This window comes from Pogona vitticeps, chromosome 2 (assembly GCF_051106095.1).
Source record: "Pogona vitticeps strain Pit_001003342236 chromosome 2, PviZW2.1, whole genome shotgun sequence".
Classification (NCBI taxonomy): domain Eukaryota; kingdom Metazoa; phylum Chordata; class Lepidosauria; order Squamata; family Agamidae; genus Pogona; species Pogona vitticeps.
The window spans coordinates 195,859,781-195,882,372 of record NC_135784.1 but is presented as its reverse complement, the minus strand read 5'-3'; the positions used below and the strand labels follow the sequence as shown (position 1 = coordinate 195,882,372).

The window sequence follows — 22,592 nt, the reverse complement described above, 5'->3', positions numbered from 1 at the left end:
GGACACAGCAGCTCAAGACACAACATGAATCATGTGACATTTTCCCTCCACCATTTATCAAGGCTACAAAGCGTAAGGTACATTTTAAAAGTTAGTCTCCAGAAGCTGTGAATTTACCCCTAGTCTTCTACTCATAATGAAGCTTAATGGTACCTTCATTAATTGTCTGGCTCGCCCAGTAAGTCAGGTACCTGGCTGGGGAGCTAGATGTTGAGAGTTCAGTTCTCAACTACGCCTCCTGGGAGTAGAGTCAGCCTGTGTGGCCTTGAATGAGCTGCCCCCAGAAGGAGGGAATGGAAAATCATTTCAGAGTACAGTACAGAAAACCCTGGAAACCCTGGTCACCATAAATCAGAATTGATTGGATGGCATGCAATTATTATTATTAATAGCTTCATTGTGGGGGAGAAAATTAACTAATTACAAATAACTAACTCATTAGTTATAGCTGGTTACTTGCAAGCTCTTAGCCCCAAGGAGAAAACTATGCAGATTCTGCTGGCAGTCTTCTCTACGAGTAGTTTGAATTCATGTGAGCCTTTAATTTTAATAGCTAATTTTGTTTTTCATGTGTGCTAGGATTTTTCACATAGCATACTCATTACAGGGCAGAGAATAAAAGAAAGGTATTCCTAACATTTCTATAATAGATGTTTTTCCTCAGTCCATCACGTCTCCTCAGTTTGGGTAAAGTCAGGATCAAAGTGATCTTGGCTAAATGTTCCTTCCTTCCTTCCTTCCTTCCTTCCTTCCTTCCTTCCTTCCTTCCTTCCTTCCTTCCTTCCTTCCTTCCTTCCTTCCTTCCTTCCTACCTACCTACCTACCTACCTACCTACCTACCTACCTACCTACCTAAATAAAATGTAAAACATATTCCTTTACACCAGCTGCCTTCTTCTGAATTACCGGTACATTTTTTTTGTTGCACCAATACTAATTATTGAACCAATGTGACCTCTAGTGGTGATTATTATGAGAAGCAGCTCAAGATGGTCTACGCAGAAAATGTGAATCTAAAAACTGAAATAATAATTGATTTTTTACCATTTCAAGAATTCCCCCAAAATCCGATGCCTAAAACAGGCTCTGTCTTGCTATAGTTAATGATTGCGCTTGTGCTGAACACTTATGTGCCGTCTATTTGTCCATCAAATATTTGCCACAACACTTTGTTGTTGTTACATACTATCATATTAACTCTGACGCACGATGACCCTGTGAAAGAGTGATATCCGAAATGTCCTGTCCTTCACAGCCCTGCTCAGCTCTTGCAAACTCGAACTCCCTTTAGGGAGTCAATCCATTTCATCCATTTTGGTCTCTTTCCTTGCTGCCTTTCCCCCCTAGCGTTATTGTCATTTCCAGAGAATCCTGCTTTGTCATGATGGGCCCAAAGTAGGACAGCCCCTGTTTTATTATATTTGCCTCCAGATAAAGTTCAGGCTTGATTTGATCTCAGATCTACTTGTTTGTCTTTCTGGTGCTCTTTTGCAGACATTGTTTCCCCACTGTCACCTTTGCAAAAGTAATGCTTGCCATGTTGGTCGATGAGAAAAACAAAACAAAATCTGTATCTTGCCAACACTTCTATTACAGAAGTGGGCTAAGTGCGTCCCTCTGGATATTGTTGCACTAAGACTCCCATCAGTCCTTACTAGCCCAGCCAAAAGTGAGCCAAACTGTTGCTCCTGAACATCGTCTGGAGGGCTGCATTCTCATTATTCTTGTTTTTACTGATACCAAACCAAATGCCACAAAACGGTGCAACCTTTTGAATTGTCTAGAATTCTTTCATCGGGAGATGTACAAATATTAGGGAATGGGTAAAAAGAAAAAATGCTAAAGTAGGGACTGGAATGCTAAAGTAGGGAGTCAAGAGATAAAAGGAACAACAGGGAAGTTTGGCCTTGGAACTCAAAACGAAGCAGGGCAAAGGTTAATAGAGTTTTATCAAGAGAACAAGCTGGTCATTACAAACACTCTTTTCCAACAACACAAGAGGCGACTCTATACATGGAAATCACCAGATGGGCAATATTGAAATCAGATTGATTATATTCTCTGCAGCCAAATATGGAGAAGCTCTATGCAGTCAGCAAAAACAAGACCTGGAGCTGATTGTGGCTCTGATCATCAGCTTCTCATAGCAAAATTCAAGCTTAAACTGAAGAGCGTAGGAAAAACCACTGGGCTACTCAGGTATAATCTAAACCAAATCCCTTATGAATACACAGTGGAAGTAAAGAACAGATTTAAGAAACTAGATTTGGTGGACAGAATGCTTGAAGAACTTTGGATAGAGGCTCGTAACATTGTACAGGAGGCAGCAACAAAAACCATCCCAAATAAAAGGAAATGCAAGAAAGCAAAGTGGCTGTCCAACGAGGCCTTAGAAATAGCAGAGAGGAGAAGGGAAACAAAATGCACTGGAGATAGGGGAAGTTACAGAAAATTGAATGCAGACTTCCAAAGAATAGCAAGGAGAGACAAGAGGGCCTTCTTATATGAACAATGCAAAGAAATAGAGGAAAATAATAGAAAAGGAAAAACCAGAGATCTGTTCAGGAAAATTGGAGATATTAGAGGAAAAATTTTTTCAAAGATGGACATGATAAAGGACAAAAATGGGAGGGACTTAACAGAAGCAGAAGAGATCAAGAAGAGGTGGCAAGAATACACAGAGGAATTATATCAAAAAGATTTGGATATCCCTGACAACCCAAACAATGTAGATGCTGACCTTCAGCCAGACATCCTGGAGAGTGAAGTCAAGTGGGCCTTAGAAAGCCTGGCTAACAACAAGGCCAATGGAGGTGATGGCATTCCAGTTGAACTATTTAAAATCTTAAAAGATGATGCTGTTAAGGTGCTACATTCAATATGCCAGCAAATTTGGAAAACTCAACAGTGGCTAGAGAACTGCAAAAGATCAGTCTACATCCCAATACCAAAGAAGGGCAGTGCCAAAGAATGCTCCAACTAGCGCACAATTGCACTCATTTCACACACTAGCAAGGTTATGCTCAAAATCCCACAAAGTAGTCTTCAGCAGTATGTTGACCGAGAACTCCCAGAAGTACAAGCTGGATTTCAAAGGGGCAGAGGAACTAGAGACCAAATTGCTAACATGCACTGGATTATGGAGAAAGCCAGAGAGTTCCAGAAAAACATCTACTTCTGCTTCATTGACTATGCAAAAGCCTTTGACTGTGTGGACCACAGCAAACTATGGCAAATCCTTAAAGAAATGGGAGTGCCTGACCACCTTATCCATCTCCTGAGAAACCTATATATGGGACAGGAAGCAACAGTTAGAACCGGATATGGAACAACTGATTGGTTCAAAATTGGGAAAGGAGTACAACAAGGCGGTATATTGTCCCCTGGCTTATTTATTTATTTATTTGATTTATACCCCGCCTATCTGGACCAATGGACCACTCTAGGCGGCTTCAAATATAAAATTAAACAATAAAATACAACAGATACATGGCTAATACAAAACAACTAGAATAAACTAAAAATAGGAAAATAAGAAGAAGAAAATCAAGAATTGGCTGGAGGGAAGGCCTGAATAAATAACCATGTTTTTAATTGGGTTTTGAAGATGCCCAGTGTAGGGGCTGCGCGAATTCCCGGAGGGAGATTGTTCCAAAGGCGAGGAGCCACCGCTGAGAAGGCCCGGTTTCGTGTCTTCTCCTTCCGGGCCTCTCTCGGCGTCAGGCTCCTCAGCCTCACCTCCTGACTCGCGCGGGTGATCCGGGTAGACCTTGGTGGAAGTAGGCGTTCCGCCAACTATCGAGGTCCTAAACCATTTAGGGCCTTATAAGTAAGCATTAGAACTTTGAAGTTGACGTGGAAACAGATGGGCAGCCAATGCAATGCGTCCAGCATAGGAGAAATATTATGGTGTTTTCTCACTCCAGTAAGGAGTCTGGCTGCAGCATTCTGCACCACCTGAAGTTTCTGCATCAGCCTCAAAGGCAGCCCCACGTAGAGCGCATTACAGTGGTCTAATCTTGAGATTACGAGCACATGTACCAAGGTGGTGAGCACCCCCGAGTCAAGGTAGGGTCGCAGCCGGGCAATCTGCCAGATATGGAAGAAGGCAGTGCGGACTACCGACGACACCTGGAATTCCATGGTGAGCGTCGGGTCCAAGTGTATGCCCAAGCTACGAACCCCACTCTTCGCGGCCAAAGTGACCTCCCCAAACGTGAGTCACCCAAGCCACCTACCGCGGGGGCACCCACCCTCAGAACTTCCGTCTTATCCGGGTTCAGCCTCAGCCCGTTCTCCTGCATCCATTTCAGTACAGACTCCAGGCAGCGCTGAAGGGACAGGACAGCATCACCTGCAGTTGGTGAAAAGGAGATGTAGAGCTGGGTGTCATCGGGGGAATTGATGACACGAAGCCCCACACCCCCTGATGACCCCACCCAGCGGTCTCATATAGATGTTAAACAGCATTGGGGAGATGATTGACCCCTGTGGGACCCCGCAATTGAGGCTCTTATATGCAGAATACATCATGCGGAAGGCTGGACTGGAGGAATCCCAAAACAGAATTAAGATTGCCGGAAGAAATATCAACAACCTCCAATATGCAGATGATACCACTCTGATGGCAGAAAGTGAGGAGGAATTAAAGAACCTTGTAATGAGGGTGAAAGAGGAGAGTGCAAAAAACGGTCTGAAACTCAACATCAAAAAAACTAAGATCATGGCCACTGGTCCCATCACGTCCTGGGAAACAGAAGGGGAAGATATGGAGGCAGTGACAGATTTTACTTTCTTGGGCTCCATGATCACTGCAGATGGAGACAGCAGCCACGAAATTAAAAGACGCCTGCTTCTTGGGAGGAAAGCAATGACAAACCTTGACAGCATCTTAAAAAGCAGAGACATCACCTTGCCAACAAAAGTCAGCATAGTCAAAGCTATGTTTTTTCCTGTAGTGATGTATGGAAGCGAGAGCTGGACCATAAAGAAAACTGACCGCCGAAGAATTGATGCTTTTGAATTGTGGTGCTGGAGGAGGCTCTTGAGAGTCCCCTGGACTGCAAGGAGAACAAACCTATCAATTCTAAAGAAAATCAAGCCTGAGTGCTCACTGGAAGGACAGATCCTGAAGCTGAGGCTCCAATACTTTGGCCATCTCATGAGAAGAGAAGACTCCTTGGAAAAGACCTTGACGTTGGGAAAGTGTGAAGGGAAGAGGAGAAGGGGACAACAGAGGATGAGACAGTGTCATCGAAGCTGCCAACATGAATTTGACCCAACTCCAGGAGGCAGTGGAAGATAGGAGGGTCTGGCATGCTCTGGTCCATGGGGTCACGAAGAGTCAGACACGACTAAACGACTAAACGGGAAAAAAGAAAGAAAAAGAAAAAAGAAAAAAGCAAAGCAAAGCGTGCTCCTTATGTACCGCCCCATAGCACTTCAAGCACTCTCTGGGCGGTTTACAAGTTAATTATGCAGGCTACACATTGCCCCCCCCCCCAGCAAGCTGGGTACTCATTTTACCGACCTCTGAAGGATAGAAGGCTGAGTCAACCTTGAGCTGGCTACCTGGGATTGAACCCCAGGACGTGAGCACAGTTTTGGCTGCAGTACAGCAGTCTAACCACTGCGCCACAAGGTCTTCATTTAAATTCATTCCCAAGATCGAGATTCCACACTGAATGAATTACTGATAAGTGTGCAGGTTTCAGAGAACACTTCACAATCTATGACGGGATTAATATGAAATGGTGTGTCTCCATGTTTGAAAACACAACACTGACTGCCATCTACCTACTGTCTTTGTACAATAAGCCACCCAATACTCAAGAGAACCAAACACTGTGAAAAATCCAGATATGAAAGCAGTTGATCCCTGTGCCAACCCAGACAATGCTATTATAAATTATAGACCTAATCACATTGGTCATAGTGATTTATTCATCTGCTCTTTCCCCAAAATTTTGCAGAGTTACCTGCCATCAATTCCTCTCTGCTGTCTACGTGACACAAGTAAGTCAGTTGCTGTAAAAATAAATAAATGGACACAAATCTAGCAGGACAAGAATATTCAGTAACTAATGCAAGAACATTTTGGTATCCCAGAACATTCTGCTGCAACCTTGAAAGTTGCCATTTTTATTTGTATTCTGGAAGTAATTTCCCACAATCATAGTTAATCAACTGGTGGATTAAAGAGGCCATTTTAATAACTGTACAAACTGAAGATGTTATAGAAATACAATTCAAACATAATTAGTGTTTAAGTCTTGCTTATCTAGCAAAAGAAATGAGCAGCTTGACTTATTTTGAAGCAACCCGAAAAGCTAGATGCAAAACAAAATTAACTTTGCTTTGAGGACCTAGCTTGGGTAAAGAAACCATATTGGTTGTTCTATTATATAAATTGGATACATCTATATATTTAGAAACTTACTTGAAAGTTGCATCTAATAGAATCATATCTCTCGACACTCCAGTTTTCCAGCTTCGTGGCAGCTTCTTCCAGCCTCTATCCTGTCCAACATATAAAATTAAAAACTTACTATTTTACGTCATTTTGATTGGTCTTAATAAGGCATTGCCTTATTGTGCTTCCCACCCTCCCACGGACCAATTTGACTATCTACAGTGTTTGTACACACTTGCAGTGAGCCATATAGAGTTAATAGGGCCAACACCACAGCATTCATTTAAAAGTTTCACTTGTCTCCAGGTGCTTGACCTTTGCAGAGCTGTTATCCAAAGTTTTTGGGTTTTTTTAATTTTAATTGAATTACACTAATATGAGAATGCATTTAATTATTTTGCATGTATATTCTTCTTATAACAAATGGCCCATTAAAAAAACACTATTGAAATGTTTGATTTTCTTCTGGATTCTTGTGTGTGTGTTTTTTAAAGCAAATGTTCTTTTATGTAGGACTGAAAATTCAGTTTGCTGAAACACAAAGAACTAAAAAGTCAGCATGGCATTCCCCAATGGTTTTTCCACAAAGAGGCTTTGTTGGATTCAGGGAATGAATGGTGCATTGGAAGGTGGACAATTAATGTCCTTGACCATTTTAGCAAATAGATAAGAGCTGGAACTCAATACAAGCTAACCTTCAAACTAGTTCTGTAAAGCTACAGTGCATATCAGATTTATCAGGAATGGCATTTCTATCTTTTTATTCTGTAGACAATGTGCTTAGATAAGAAAATATACTTGCCCTGACACTGACTGTAAACCAAAGATTTTCAGGTCTCTGGATATTCCAGATCAGTTCCCTTTCTACAGGAGATGTATGGACCAATAATGATGTAGAATTAATCAGCTAGTTATTCCGTGCCCTTTAGATAAATAGTTCTTTAGATAAATAGTTCGTATTCACTGAGCAGAGTGTTCTGTTACCCTTTCAAAGACACAGGGACAGACTAGACAGGATACAAGAAATACGTGACTGGATCTTCTAACATTTCTAATTATTCTTACAAGCAGTGATCCCTAGCTCCCAATATGGTATCATGGATGTGTGCTGGGCAAGGGTTTTTGTATGTACATATCCTTCAGTAAAGCATACTATACCTTCAAAGAAAAAGAAGGTAGGGAAGGTGCTTTTCTGCATGTCTCCATTATAGCTGTTTTTAAGAAAAAAATATAGACACTAAGATAGCTGATCACAAATTTTACTCACAGCATGCTGACTAAGAACATGCCATAAGCAATCTCCAGTTTAAATTTCATTTCTACTACTATAGTATTAAACTCACTAGGTGGCATTAGTCAGACTGCTGTTCTTCGCCTTGCACCAGCAGTATTGTAGAAGTGATAACATAGGCTCATTGTTAAAGTCTGTTGTCTTTCAAATAAAAACAATGTGCCAAAAACACTGTGAGCACTTTAAATGTGCTAGCAAATAATAAGTAATCTCACAAAGTAGTAAAGAGAGAGAGACATATGTATTTTTCCAGGAAGAGATTTCTAAAGTTAAGGGGCCACTACCTATATCTAAGGCCAACTGTCTGATGGTTGTGGCCTTTGATTCTCTGAAGGTTGAGAGCACAAACCCAGAAGCCACTTAAAAATCTAGACAAGGTGATATGGGTGTAGGTAGTCTTTCAAATGATCTGATCCTAAAATAAAGAACAGCAAGGAGCGAAAACGGGGCTTTCTTAAATGAACAGTGCAAAGATATAGAGGAAAATAATAGAAAGGGAAAAACCAGAGATCTGTTGAAGAAAATTGGAGATATTAAAGGAACATTTTGTGCAAAGATGGACAAGATAAAGGACAAAAATGGTAGGGACCTAACAGAAGCAGAAGAGATCAAGAAGAGGTGGCAAGAATACACAAAAGAATTATACCAGAAAGATCTGGACATCGCAGACAACCCAGATAGTGCAGTTGCTGAGCTTGAGCCAGACATCCTGGAGAGCAAAGTGAAGTGGGCCTTAGAAAGCATGGCTAACAACAAGGCCAGTGGAGGTGATGGCATTCCAGCTGAACTATTTAAAATCTTAAAATATGACGCTGTTAAGGTGCTACACTCAATATGCCAACAAGTTTGGAAAACTCAGCAGTGGCCAGAGGATTAGAAAAGATCAGTCTACATCCCAATCCCAAAGAAGGGTAATGCCAAAGAATGCTCCAGCTACCATACAATTGCACTCATTTCACACGCTAGCAAGGTTATGGTCAAAATCCCACAAGGTAGGCTTCAGCAGTATGTGGACCAAGAACTCCCAGAAGTACAAGCTGGATTTCAAAGGGGCAGAGGAACTAGAGACCAAATTGCTAACATGCGCTGGATTATGGAGAAAGCCAGAGAGTTCCAGAAAAATATCTACTTCTGCTTCATTGACTATGCAAAAGCCTTTGACTGTGTGGACCACAGCAAACTATGGCAAGTCCTTAAAGAAATGGAACCACCTTATCTACCTCACGAGAAACCTGTTTGTGGGACAGGAAGCAAGAGTTAGAACTGGATATAGAACAACTGATTGATTCAAAATTGGGAAAGGAGTACGACAAGGTTGTATATTGTCTCCCTGCTTATTTAACTTATATGCAGAATACATCACGCGGAAGGCTGGACTGCATGAATCCCAAGACAGAATTAAGATTGCCGGAAGAAATACCAACAACCTTTGATATGCAGATGATACCACTCTATGGCAGAAAGTGAGGAGGAATTAAGGAACCTTGTAATGAGGGTGAAAGAGGAGAGTGCAATAAACGGTCTGAAGCTCAACATCAAAAAAACTAAGATCATGGCCACTGGTCCCATCATGTCCTGGGAAATAGAAGGGGAAGATATGGAGGCAGTGACAGATTTTATTTTCTTGGACTCCATGATCACTGCAGATGGAGACAACAGCCACGAAATTAAAAGATGCCTGCTTCTTGGGAGGAAAGCAATGACAAACCTTGACAGCATCTTAACAAGCAGAGACATCACCTTTCCAACAAAAGTCCGAATAGTCAAAGCTATGGTTTTCCCTGTAGTGATGTATGGAAGCGAGAGCTGGACCATAAAGAAAACTGACCGCTGAAGAATTGATGCTTTTGAATTGTGGTGCTGGAAGAGGCTCTTGAGAGTCCCCTGGACTGCAAGGAGAACAAACCTATCAATTCTAAAGGAAATCAATCCTGAGTGCTCACTGGAAGGACAAATCCTGAAGCTGAGGCTCCAATACTTTGGCCATCTCATGAGAAAGGAAGACTCCTTGGAAAAGACCTTGATGTTGGGAAAGTGTGAAGGGAAGAGGAAAAGGGGACGACAGAGGACAAGATGGTTGCACAGTGTTACCAAAGCTGCCAACATGAATCTGACCCAACTCCGGGAGGCAGTGGAAGACAGTAGGGCCTGGCGTGCTCTGGTCCATGAGGTCATGAAGTGTCGGACATGACTAAACAACAACAAATGTTTACAGTTTTAGAGAACAACAAGTTTCAACTGAGTCAGAGCAGCTGGTATTTTTGGTGTTAAGATACTGTACTCTGAATCTCTAGCCATCAAAAATACAGTACCTTAATTGGTTGCAGCTTCTAAACCTTCTTTAAAGGCAGTCCTAGGTAAACACTGCCAACTTTTACCTGCGTCACTACCAGAGGATCAGTTATGTACAGTTCAGGCGGCAGCACAATGCTTCAGGAAAACTTCCTATAAATTTTACTTTCTCCAAGGAAGTCCCCGGACTTTCTACAGCTGTGCCAGCATGTTTCCAAGCCAACTATGTGGGACAGACATTTATGTGACTCCATGGGTACTGCCCATGACAGGCTGGCTCATTTAACCTCTTTGCCTACTGCATGCCATAAAGCCAGGTAATTTGAGAACTGTAGGCCTGTCCATACCTCCCAGCAACGTATGAACATTCATTAGGAGCTGACAAGTCTGTGATGAAGTAGATTATTCGTGAGTTTTCAAAAATCATTATTATTTCAAGGCACGTAAACAAAATACCTTGATGTATCTACTCGTTCTTCCTCAACCAACTATCGAAAAAGAGTTGGCCGGTAGCTTCTTTTGGGAGATCTAAACACATGAGGGTTTTTTTCCTCCCTCAACAGAGCTAAATCCACATCGTGACAAGACCTAGGGGAGAGAACTTCGACTTTTCCCGCCAAATGCATCCACGGGTCAAACATGTCTTGTGGGTCGGTGTAAACGGGGGACACCTGTCCCCCAAATATTATGAGTCGCGCACACACTAGTGACAAGCTCCAGTGCTCCTTTCCTAATTTTATTCTCTTTTCTTTGCATTGCCTCCGCCTCCTCTGCCCCCGCCAAGCGCGGGTTTGCTTGTCCCCCCCCCCCGTTTTCTGCCCCGAGCAAGGCAGTTGCAGAACGAGGCTGGAGACCACGTGGGCACGGCAGGCGTTGCGCGCGGAGGGGGCGGGCCACCCTGAGCGGCGCGAAAGAGGGCGTGGTCTGCCCTCGCGCTGGCTATATAAGTGGAGCGGCCAGAACTTCCCCGGCCGTCACTTGCTTTATTCCTCTCGTGGGTACTTCCGCCCTTTCCTTGCCGTTGTCACAATGGGGTGGGCGCTTCTGCTGCTATGGCCAATTGCAGGTAGAAACCGCTGCTCTTTATTCCCTTCCGGCCCCCTCGCAGCTCTCTGCCCAAACTCGGCGGGGAGGGGAGGAGAGGGATGCGTCGCCACGGTAACCAGTCAAAGGTTGCCAACTTTTCATAGAGACCCTGCTCGTCTGTCCTAAAGAATCAGCCCCAGCCGGTGTCCCCGTTCATTTTCGTGCCCATTGACAAACTTCACCCACTCATTTTTCTTCACATCAAATTGCTGTTTCCAGCGTGGAGTAATACAGGGGGGTGGGGGTGGGGGTGGGGGTGATCTCAGTTACAGACGGGGGCAACCTCCCAACAAGTGACTAGTTGCCATATTAACTTGTGCCTCTTCTCCCCCTTTTCACCCTAGGGCTCCTGCTGATGGCCCCTGTTGGGGAAGGCACCATTCAGGTGAGTTGGGGCGCTGGGGAAGATGACTATACAGTATATAGCATGCTCTTTCTTTCCCTTTCCTGGTACTTGGTAAAATCAGAAATGCTGGTGTAGAATCTTCTAATAAATAAGATTAAGAAGTTTATGTATCATGATCTAAAAACTGAAAGAAATATTTTGATAGGCATTGTGTCATAGAGATGTAAGGTTGAAAGCAATTTCATGCTGTGAAAAGATGTGGTGAATTAAGCCTCTAGCAAACTGATCAAAGTCTATGAATTAGCTATAATCTGGAAAAACGTGGAAAATGGTACCTGCTAACTGCTCTCTATCAGACACTAGCAGTTGGATTTAAGCCGGTATCATAACCAATGTTCAATAAGAGATTTGTTTTACCAAATCATGACATTTAAAGCCACATGAGACAGAATATTAAAAAATTTAATGCCACCTAACTCAGAGACCACATGCTTGGAATTATGTGTTTTTAAAATGGAAGAAACTTAAAAATTGGAAGTTCTGAAACAAAGACTTGATTTTCATACATATACTAAAGAGCAAAAGGCAAAGTGCAAACTGGATGTTACATTTTGGACTTTTTTTTTCTTTTTTTGCTGAAATATTGTTTAACTTAAATTGGAGTAAAAAACTACAACATGATGAAACCTGACAATCAGCATTGAAAGGAATAATTGCTTAAAGTTAACATCGTAAAATGCTAATGATTGTTTTCTATAACAAGTGAGTTACCTGCAACAATTATAGTAGAGTACAATGCTTGTTATTATAATGGAACCTGTTTTAAAGCCTTGTTTCTGAATCTATTTACCTAATTTTATGGTAGTCCAGTAATGGATTGCTCTACTCATATTTCATATGCTTTTTAAATACAGTAGATACTGAGTGCAGTGGAGCCCCCCCCCCCCCCGGTAATGAATTATATGCTTGCTGGCAGTAGATTAGTAAATTTTAAGGTCTACTCACTTTGACCCATCTATTTGCAAAGCTGTTCTGCTTTGAAAAAAGTCCTTTTTTAAATGTATGTGTAGATAAGTTTGAACAGTTGATGAGTAATATATGAAAGGCTATAATGATAAAGGCTCCCGGTTTCTTAGAAACAAGCATTGTTCAGTAGCCACACACCCTTGCCAAAGGTTAAGAAAAAATAAAGTTCCTGTTCATATATTACCTCTCTATTCCATAGTTTCTCCTTGGAACGTAGAGCTCTATATACAGACACAAGGACCCCTTTGTTCTTATGAGTCTGTGTAGCAGGTTTAGATAATAAGATCACACTCACTGGTGAGTTGTATGGTTGATGATGGATCTGGTGCTATGTCTTTCCTGGCCACACTACCCTGAAGAGGGTGCAGGATACCCAGTGTGGTGTAGTGGATAGAGTTACAGACTAGGACTTAGGAGGCCTGCATTCGAGTTCCTGCTCAGCTGTAGAAGCTCACTGGCGGTATAGAACTGGTAAGACTGCTCCTTAAGTAATATTACCTTGGAAGCCCTATTAGGGTTGCTATAAATCAGTTCTGAGTCAATGGCATAATAGGATAGGTAGATTGGGTTGCAATCTGAACACACAGTGAATGTGTTGCTCTGTAGCGTTGTTAAATGTTAGATTCTCCCCAGACAACCTAACTTAGATAGCTATTTTAATTATATACAGTGGACCTTAGTATTTATTTTACTCTCTATGAATATTAGTAGGATTTTTTTTGTGTGTGTTGTGGACTTAGAAATGTTATGTCAATATGTCACCAAAATACTGTTATGAGTAAATGTTACTAAATCTTTTCATTCCCAGCCTAAATGTGATATGTATGCTTTGCCTGGATGCCCAAGGAACTTTAACCCAGTTTGTGGAACGGATGGAGAAACGTATGCAAATGAGTGCATGCTTTGTATGACGAACAGGTAACATGAAGCTAATAAAACTTATTTTCTATCTTCAGTATCGTGGCTTTAGAAATAATAAAGTAAAACTTCCAATTAAGTTCAGTTTTTGAGGCGCTTAGTGAAAAGCTCCGATTTTTTTTAAAAAAAATTGAACTAGAAAATGGGTATTCCATTACTTCCAATTAAGTTCAGTTTTTGAGGCACTTAGTGAAAAGCTCCAAATTTTTTAAAAGATTAAACTAGAAAATGGGTATTCCATTACCCATTTTCCAGTATTAGCTAGTCCTGGGTTTTTCAAAGAAGCGTAGGAGAAACTTCAGAACATTTTGAACAGGGACTGAAAAACCACTCAGGTGAAGCCTGAGATTTTGTGCTAGTGGAATGAATCCTATCAACTCTGCACAGGTCAAAATGCACATTTGAGTCACTGTAACACAAACAGACCAGGTGAGCTGCTGAAAGATTTTGGCGGTCTGCATAACTTGCACACACAAGCAAAAGTCTCAAATTGCGGGAGGAAGGGAAGCTTGACAAACATAAAATGGGCTAGGTTTGTGGGAAATCATTCACTGTCTAGCAATTGAGGTGGCCCATGGTGATTGGTAAGGTAATAATATAAGTCTAGCCACAGAAAAGCACAGGGATCCTCCCGAAGCCTTTTCCATCAGTGGATATAGCCACAAGGCATAGGAGGTTTGAAATTGGAGTTTTCTTTCTCCTAGATGGGCTGCCTTCTAAGGCTAACGAGCCCCATCTACCTGGAGTATGGAATCTTTTTTAAAAATTACATTGAGAAGGGCTATACAGTGGTGCCTCGCATAGCGAGGTTAATCCGTTCCGGATTAACCCTCGCTATGTGAAAACATCGCTGAACGGAATGGGGAAAGCCATTGGAACGCATTAAACTTAGTTTAATGCGTTCCAGTAGGCTCCAAAACTCACCGTTCAGCGAAGTTTTCCTATGGCCGGCAGCCATTTTCGTGCCCTCGGTAAGCGAGGGGAGGGTGCGCAAATGCTGCGCGCGGCCATTTCGGGGCTTCCGGCGGCCATTTTGGAGCCGCCAAACAGCTGATCCGCGGCTTCATTTTGCGAAGATCGGTAAGCGAAACGCTTACCAGTCATCGCAAAGCGAATTTGGGCCATCGGTATGCGATCGCATTTGCGATCGCATAAACCTCCTTGCTATGCGGATTCGTCGTTCTATGGTGCGCTCGTTAAGCGAGGCAGCACTGTATAAGCACCAAGCTTTTCTTTAGAATAGCATGTTTCTAAGATCTGAAAACAATAATAGATGAAGGTAGATACTGGCCCATCTGGAGGCCCATCTGCAACCCATAACGCTGTAGTGTTTGAGTTTGCTTGCTGCTGAAATCTGATCATAAAGAGATGGGGAGGTTATACCTTTCCTTACCAACCCAGCAGTGGGGGGGGAGAGGGTTGTCACTGATCCTCCCCATGTTACACAGCCACCTCTGAGAAAGGATTATTCAACTACTTTCCTGGCCCATCTCTGTACAGTGTGGATTGGATCCTGAGCGTGAGCAAAATCCAGTTATTTCAGGATGGGTATTTGTTGAAAACATACTTTTGTCAAGAAGTATTTTTACCAAAAATTAGCAAAGCAATTGTGCAGTAGCATCTTACTAAGGTAGAAGTGCAAATTAAGCAGTAGGTTTTTTTTTTTAATGGCTTGCTCAGCGCTCACAGCTGCCCTCTTTCTAGCTAGAAGCTGTGTCATGCCTGGTAGTGTGGATGGAATTATTACAAGAAAATGGTACTACCTCTACGCACCCCAGATAGAAAGTCACTTTCACTTTTGCATGTGCCTAAAGAGTGTGATGATTGACAGTTCCTAATATTACTCAATTTGTAAGCATCCTTGTTTGTTTAATGTCTCCTTTTATTGTCATTCTCTTGCAGAGAGTATGCCAAGAATATACAAATTGCCTATAAGGCATCATGCTCATGAGAATAGCTTCAAAGAAGAGGACATATGTAATCTGCAGTGACATTGAAACTGTATTTGAAGTGTGCCATCCAGGCTATTAACTGAAGCAAGCTCATTTATCTTTATCGAGCTTTTGAAATTGCTTTATTACATGTTCTTGCCGAAAGTACAGGTGTATTATTTTCTTTTTGAAGCTTCAGATCCCGTCATTTAATCAAGTTACTCTCTCAGGGGCTTTCAAGCAACAATATACAAGCATGTTCCATTGTCCTCACAATAATATTTTTTTTTAAAGTGTAACTTGATCAGAAATACATTGGGCTTTGATGTTTGGAGTTAGTTGAAGGTTTCATTTAAACTGTGTTTGTGTTTCTTTTTATTTTATTTTATTTGAAATATTTATATGCCACCTTTCTCCTAAAGGATCCAAGGTGGTTTACAGTAGTAAAAGAAACAAAGTTAAAAGCTAAAAGAGAAATTATTACAATATTTAAAAAGCACTAAACAGATAGCATATAAAAATTCATAAATAAGAGCAATATTAAAAGCTGAAATATAGCAACATAATAAAATAATCCCTTTTAAAAACCCTTGGTCAACCAGTTATTTAAAGGAAAGCCTGCCTGAAGAGAAAGGTACTTTGCCTGCTTGTGGAGGAACAGCAAAGGTGGGGCCAGCCTAGCCTCCTGTGGGAGGGAATTCCAGAGTCTGGAAGCAGCAACAGAGAAGGCCCTCTCCGTGTCCCCACCAAGTGTGCGTGTGAGGGTAGTGGGACCAAGAGAAAGGCTTTTCCTGATGATCTTAACGCCAGACTCATATAAAGGGAGACACAGTCTTTTAGATAGCTTATATGGATTACGTAGTGTGATACAAACAGTTTAAAGACTTTTTGGGACAATTTCAGCCCTCCTCCCCACCTGAACACATTGTAGATCGTATTGCTATTTGGTTGCATAGCCCACTTGTGACATGGGCCCAGCAGTGCTTATACTTGGGGCTGCTTTTCTACTGTTGTTGCCCATGGGCCCTACTGCCCTTGAGTAACTTGTACTGTCCATAATACTGTTGGGACTACTAGCCACCTAGGAAGTGTGGTTTCTGCTGTTGTACTGTTTCCTCCAAGCATACGAAAGCATTGAGACCTCGCAAAGTGTATTTTCCTGTGCTGATGGAAAAGATGTACTGTGATGGTCTCTGTGCTGCTTCACCCTTGATGCTGATGCTGCCGCCTCTTGTCAGAAGCAGCCTTCAGCAGCATTGTGCCCTGCTTTGGGTGGCTGGCAGTGCATATGCAAACATATGGATATGCTCTGCCCACGATGAAGGGTCTGGTTTTATCTTGGCAGTGATTAAAAAAGATGTTGCAGAAAGTTCATTGACACTTAGGCTAGTCTTTTGATTTTGTTTCAACATCTGGAACAGATCCTCTGAGCAACATTTTGTGAAAAGAAGAGAAGAAATGGCTGCATTTGCCGTCACTGCTGTGTTATCCTTAAATTTGACTATGGCTGCCCTTTCTCATTTTTCCTTCTGCATATTTGTCCATTTTGTAGCCTTCAAGCTAGAGAGAGTTCCTTCGTTAGACCTGGTCTTACCAGAAACTCATGCAGTATTTCACTTTCCCAGGAGAAGTCAAACCCATTCTAATTACCACTGACTAAGCCCACCAATTAATGCTATTCTGCATTAACACACAAATTATTTATTCAGGTTAAAGATACATCACTCTCAGATAAAAGTCTCAGTACTACTAGCAGTGTTAAATATTTTGATACAGTGGTAACTGCATATAGACAGGAGCAGAGGAAAATAGTATAAGATTTTTTAAAAATAAAGAAAATGCAACATGTGAACAAGTCTTGAATGAGATTCTACAAAGTATATTTCCCCTATTCCCCTCTATGTAAGTGCTAAAAGCCCCTGCTAATTTAGCCAACGAACAGCTCTTAATACAGGAAGGAAATTTTATCTGCAGATCTGAAGTCAACTTTTACCCTTAAAATTTTTTACCCACACTCCATCAGCCTTTCTACTGAGCAGCATCAAAACTTACAAGAAGTGTAAAAAAGCAAGAAAAATTAAAATAATTTCTGCTTTTGCCTCTAACAAACATTATTTTGACACATTCTTCCGTTTCAGCCTCCAGTTATTCCTGGTGTCTATGAAGCATGAGGCCCAGAAAAGAGGCTTTTAATTCCTTAAAATACCTACTTGACTCTACGGCTGTCTTTATCGGGCACTTGCACAAATGAGGCAACTCTTAACTTTAGCAAGGTCAGCAGAAAGCAATCCACAACCGTAGGCACCTTCCTGTCCTGCTCCACGGATATTGACGATCATCTATTGTGTCCTGTCGTTGGTCCTTTAGAGCTGCAGGGTTTTGCACAAAGTTTGCATTTGAAGCTGGCTTCGGGTTATGCCTGCTCATTAGTGAGTGGTGACAGAGACTGCTTTTGGGATTTCAGCAGTAAAGAGATAAAATAGGACGACATTTAAGCAAAGAGTGGCAGTTTGGCGCTGGTTCTTGTATGTGTGAAATGCCCATGTGTTGTCTCCGGTTTTGATGCACTTAAGTACAACATTTATTTTGGGTACAGTATATTGGAGATACTCAGCTGGTGCACATAACTGGCAGTACATTTTAATTACAATGTGTAATCGTAACAGAAGCAATTTTCTTAACACCAGACAACATGGATAAGAGTAAAATGAGCACCCTTACAGTTTCAGCTGTACAGTAATTTGTTCTATCGCAAGGGGGCGTGCAGTCCTTAAAAAAAGAAAACTGCAAGCCCAAATAGAAAGAAGGTTAGAGCTCTTCCTATACCCGGTAGAGGTGCAAACACAGAGCCCCAGCTTTTGCAGCATCACTAGAACCTAATCCTGCAGTTTCTGGTCATTTTAGTTAGTTTCAATAGGGTGAATCCTTTCCCCTCTTAGTCACTCATGGTTAGTGGCAAACTGCATCGCAAACCCTGTGCAACATGCAGTTGTACTTTGTTAACAAAAATTGGGGAGGAACTAATTTTGAATTGAGAAACAGGAGTTCCCTATTTTTCCATGCTCCCCCCCCCCCGTGCACATGCCCTTTCCAGCTTCCCACAACTTACATATTTTCAGTTTGTAGAGATTCAAACATACTGGATATGAGGCATCTCTAACTAGTGGCAAGGAAAGTCTTAAGCACTTCATCCTTATTCTTGCCACTTAGAATCTTTAAAAATTGTTTAGGTTTCAAAAAGAAAGTGAAACTTAAGTGAGTCAAATGGGACATTGTTTGCATTTGCACCTAATATAGAGATTGCACCTGATTGACACTTGAGGGGGTGCTGAATGTAGCTGCACTGGGATATGGTGTATATCTGTCAGGTTATGTGAAGTACCGCACAAATTATGGTGTGTAGAGATATGTTCGAGCTGCTGCTTTCAAGCTTTGAACATACATGTTTGATGTGGTCCTTGATGTACAATTTGTGCACTATCGTTTTGCCCAGTGTGTCCCCTTCAAGCATAAGAGTGGTTTTTTTATTTGAAAAATAGTGATCTGACAGAATGCAGGCTGCACATCTGCTGGCTCTTTTTCCAGTAACTACTCTTGTACACGTCATATGTAAATATGACTAAGTCAGCTTGGATCCTGGAAGACAGCTGAACATATACAGTAATTCCATGGCAGTGTAACTATTTAAGGCTGCAACTCTGACTCTTTAAGCTATCCTGTTTGCTTGTTTATTTACTATTAAGATTCATGACCTGCCTTGAATCTCATTGTCAGGGCTACTTACATAACCATTTCAAAAACCCTGTGTGAAATAAATATAAGAGGGATAAAAGAACCATAATACTGTAGTATCAAAATACTGTATACTGGATTTGCCAAAATGTTGACATCTAAGAAAGTAGAAGTGTTTTTTTTTTTTTCCTGCACCCTGGAAACACAGAAAACAAGCGCCCTGGTTTTCAACACTTTTGCAGAAAATGCCTTCCCTCTTTGCAAAAAGCCACCACTGTTGTGCCAGGTCTACGTTGCCCCACATAGGACTGCAAGGGTTGGAGAGGAAAAGGCTTTTCTTTTGTAAATGTGGCTTTCTGTGTGGGGAACTGGCTGTGCCCTCTTTACTGCTTGGCAGGGATGAGGCATTGCTTTCGCTTTTCTCCTATGTGGGTGGTAGACAAAACCCAGATGCAGTCTTCTAGAAGCGTAGAAACAGTATTGTCATTTTTGATCAACTAAAAAGGAGGGGGGGAAGAGACGGAAAGAAAGAGGGAGGGGAATGAGTTAGGTAGCTGACTCTGGAGCCAGAGGTTGGGTATTTGTTTCTCCGCTGTGCCTCCTGGGAGAAGAGCCAGCCTGTGTGGCCTTGGGCAAGCTGTGCATAGTCCCAGGGGATCCCGGGAATCAGGGAATGTTAAACTGCTTCTGAGTACTCTGTACTTGGAAAACCTTAGAAAGGATCCCCATAAGTCAGATTCAACTTGTCGGCACACAATTCTTACCAACGGGCTTGCCTTGGATAAAGACCTGCTTTCCATAAATGGAGGAACTCCAGTCAGAGAAGGTGCCTCTGCCCTTTGTGATGGGAATCCCACACCATAACGTACTCTCTTCAAGAGGCCCTCTATCAGCTGTGTGGCATTTTCAGGGAGCTGTAAAGGACTGCTGTGAAAAGGAAAGGATGGGGAAAATCGCCATCCATCCATCCTGTTGCAAACACCTAATTCTGGCTCTAACTCAGGTATATTTAAAATGTGGACCTTCACCTAAATGCATTTTTTGCTGGACTGTTCAGAACAAACCATAAATATATTCCTACAAATATTGTAGAGCATTACTTTTTCTCCCAGGGCTCCACGACAGTGCCCTGTTTGTAAATATAAGGTATTTTACAGGAGAGAGTTCCTGTCTCTGTTCCAAACAGGTCTGGCAGAAATAATATCAGCAGTTAAAATATGCACAGACTCCCAGGAAAATGTGCGTGTCTATGGAAAGGTGCCAGCCTGCCTCTCCTAGTGCAGGACGTGGCTGCTGACTAGCAAGAGATGAGTGTGGTAAACCATGCTTTCCTCCTCCACACTTGGAAAGATGTTTCTTCAGCCATGTGAAGAAAGCTGTTTTTCTGCATTCCACGTTGGAGTGAACTCCCACAGCAGAACCATGCCATGGAGAACCCAATAACAGCTCAGCCTTGCCTTCAGGAGAAAAAGGAAACGGGCCGATGAGTCACTTGATAAGACCTGTGTGGGCCTGATTAAACTCGGTGGCTTCCAAAGCTCTTGGCGATGTAATGGAGGCAGGCCTAAATCCAGGGGTTGGTTCCCACTGAATCAATGGGATGCATCTATTCTAGTTGGGAACTAAATTTAGGCCTTGGGCAGAAATTCAATGCCTATTTTTCCTGAGGCCTCAAGTCACTTGTGGGTACATCTCAGAGCTACTGTGTTGTAACAAACAGAGTACATGACTACAACTCAGGAAATCTAAGTTCAATTCTCCACTTGGCCTTGGAAAGGGGGGGGGGGGTTGGCAATGATAAATTACTCCTTGAAAAACTCAGATATCTTGAGAATCCTATTAGGGCTGCGGTAAGTCAGAAGCAACTTGACAGCACATAGCAACAGACACGTACAGAATTACACTATTAACTTCTCATCTTTCTTTGAACCTGAGCTATGAGTCTCACTCATCGGTTGTAACGCCATGTCATGCACCAGCCCAGTAAACTGATGAGTATCTTCCTAGCCCCTCAAGTTCAGCAAAGAAAGACTGTGGTCTAAAATGGCTGGGTAATTTTTTCTGGATCTGGGATCTCTTTTTGCTCCCCTGCCCTCTGGGAGACTTCTAAGATAGCTGACCATTTTCAGGCTAATTTTTTTAAAGTATTTTTTTTTAAAATTTGGTTTAGTAGAGTCTAATTTGCAAGGGACAATTCAAGTTAGGACATTCTCAAATGTCTCATGTTTACAGATTCAAATGCCTCGACCTTCTTCATTTCTTTCTTCTTTTTTTACACTTTAAAAAAAGGTTTTTATTCATTTTCAGTAAAGGTAAGAGTTGGGGGTACAAAGGAATAAGGAAGGAAAGAATAAGGGTGGGGAAAGGTTAAAATACCAGTTATTTATGTTAAGAAGGGAAATAACATAGGTAAACAATCTCACAATTTTTCCAGACTATATATCTTCACAACTCTCTCCATTCCTTTGGGCCTTCTCATACTTCTTTTATCTATACTTTTCAGTCCATATTTCAGATCCAGTTATAAAACCGTTCCCATTTTTAAGTCTTTTTTGAGATGATCTTTCATTTAATGCTCCTGTTAGTACAGCCATCTCCACCACTTCCAGTATCTTTTCTATCGGTTCCTCCAGAGACAGTACCAATTCTTCCAATATTTTCCATATAGTATCCTTGCTGCCATAATTACATGTATTATCAAATATTTCTTTATCTACATTTTCAATCATAACATTCAATAAAAACAATTCTGATTTAAACGGTATCACATTGGATTTTTTGTAGCATTTCATGTATTAATCTCCAGTACCTTTTTGCTTCCCTACACGCCCACCAGACATGATTAAAAAAAATACCCTCCTGTATTTTTCATTTCAAATATTTGTTGGAGGTATTTTTGTACATTTTAGACACATTAGTTGGAGTCTCTTTTTTTACACTCTCAGTGTTTGAAAACTAATATAATTCTGCACACCTAAGGGAGCTCCTCAACTATGTACAAACAATACCTTATTCTTTTGGTAGCCCCATTTCCTTTCAAAACTGCTTGGCACTGATTTTAAATTGGAGATTAATGTTGTGGGTTAATGTCATCATCACCATTTAGGACTCACAGCTCTGCCAACAGGATGTCAGCCACTGTGTAGACTCATTTAATCAATATATTGAGTAGGATAAGCCACTGCAAGGAATAGAGTCTTTATAGATAATTCATATACCCTCTGTTAAAAGGGAGAGGTGCTGAGCTTGTCTTTGCCTAATGGAAAAGGCTACAAACTCAGAAAGGTTGTTTTCTCATTCATTTGGTTGCTGGATCTCTTCTTGCATGTTAAATAACGTGGCTGTCTCTCTGCACTGAAGATTTAGGCCCTGCTTAAATTGTCAACCCCTGTTTCCATGTTAAAAACAAATGCCAGGGTGTGCCAGCTAACAAGTCCATTAGCAAAGCACCATAGTGATAACCGATTTTCCTTTTGAACAAACTGCAAAGCTCCTTGCTTTCTGTTTGCAGCTCACAGCAAACCAAAGAACATCTGGCAGAACACTGCAGTGGAGGTG

The 22,592-nt window shown here is 41.7% G+C and overlaps 1 protein-coding gene and 1 long non-coding RNA gene across 2 annotated transcripts in view; one reads left to right on the top strand and one right to left on the bottom strand.

Annotated features, from left to right (window-relative positions):
* LOC140704777 (uncharacterized) overlaps nt 1-10,506 on the bottom strand; it is an 85,864-nt gene extending 75,358 nt beyond the window's left edge. Inside the window, exons 1-2 of the long non-coding RNA XR_012084197.2 lie at nt 10,452-10,506; nt 6,440-6,519 (exon numbers count right to left, since the gene is read on the bottom strand). This is a non-coding gene — a long non-coding RNA (uncharacterized LOC140704777). The remainder of the gene's footprint in view (nt 1-6,439; nt 6,520-10,451) is intronic.
* Nucleotides 10,507-10,913: 407 nt separating this feature from the next.
* On the top strand, nt 10,914-15,636 carry SPINK2 (serine peptidase inhibitor Kazal type 2). The gene is made up of 4 exons (XM_020812991.3): nt 10,914-11,061; nt 11,426-11,466; nt 13,262-13,371; nt 15,274-15,636. The coding sequence occupies exons 1-4, from the start codon at nt 11,025-11,027 to the stop codon at nt 15,320-15,322; spliced, it is 237 nt and encodes a 78-aa protein (XP_020668650.1). The 5' UTR covers nt 10,914-11,024; the 3' UTR covers nt 15,323-15,636.
* Nucleotides 15,637-22,592: the final 6,956 nt, after the last annotated feature.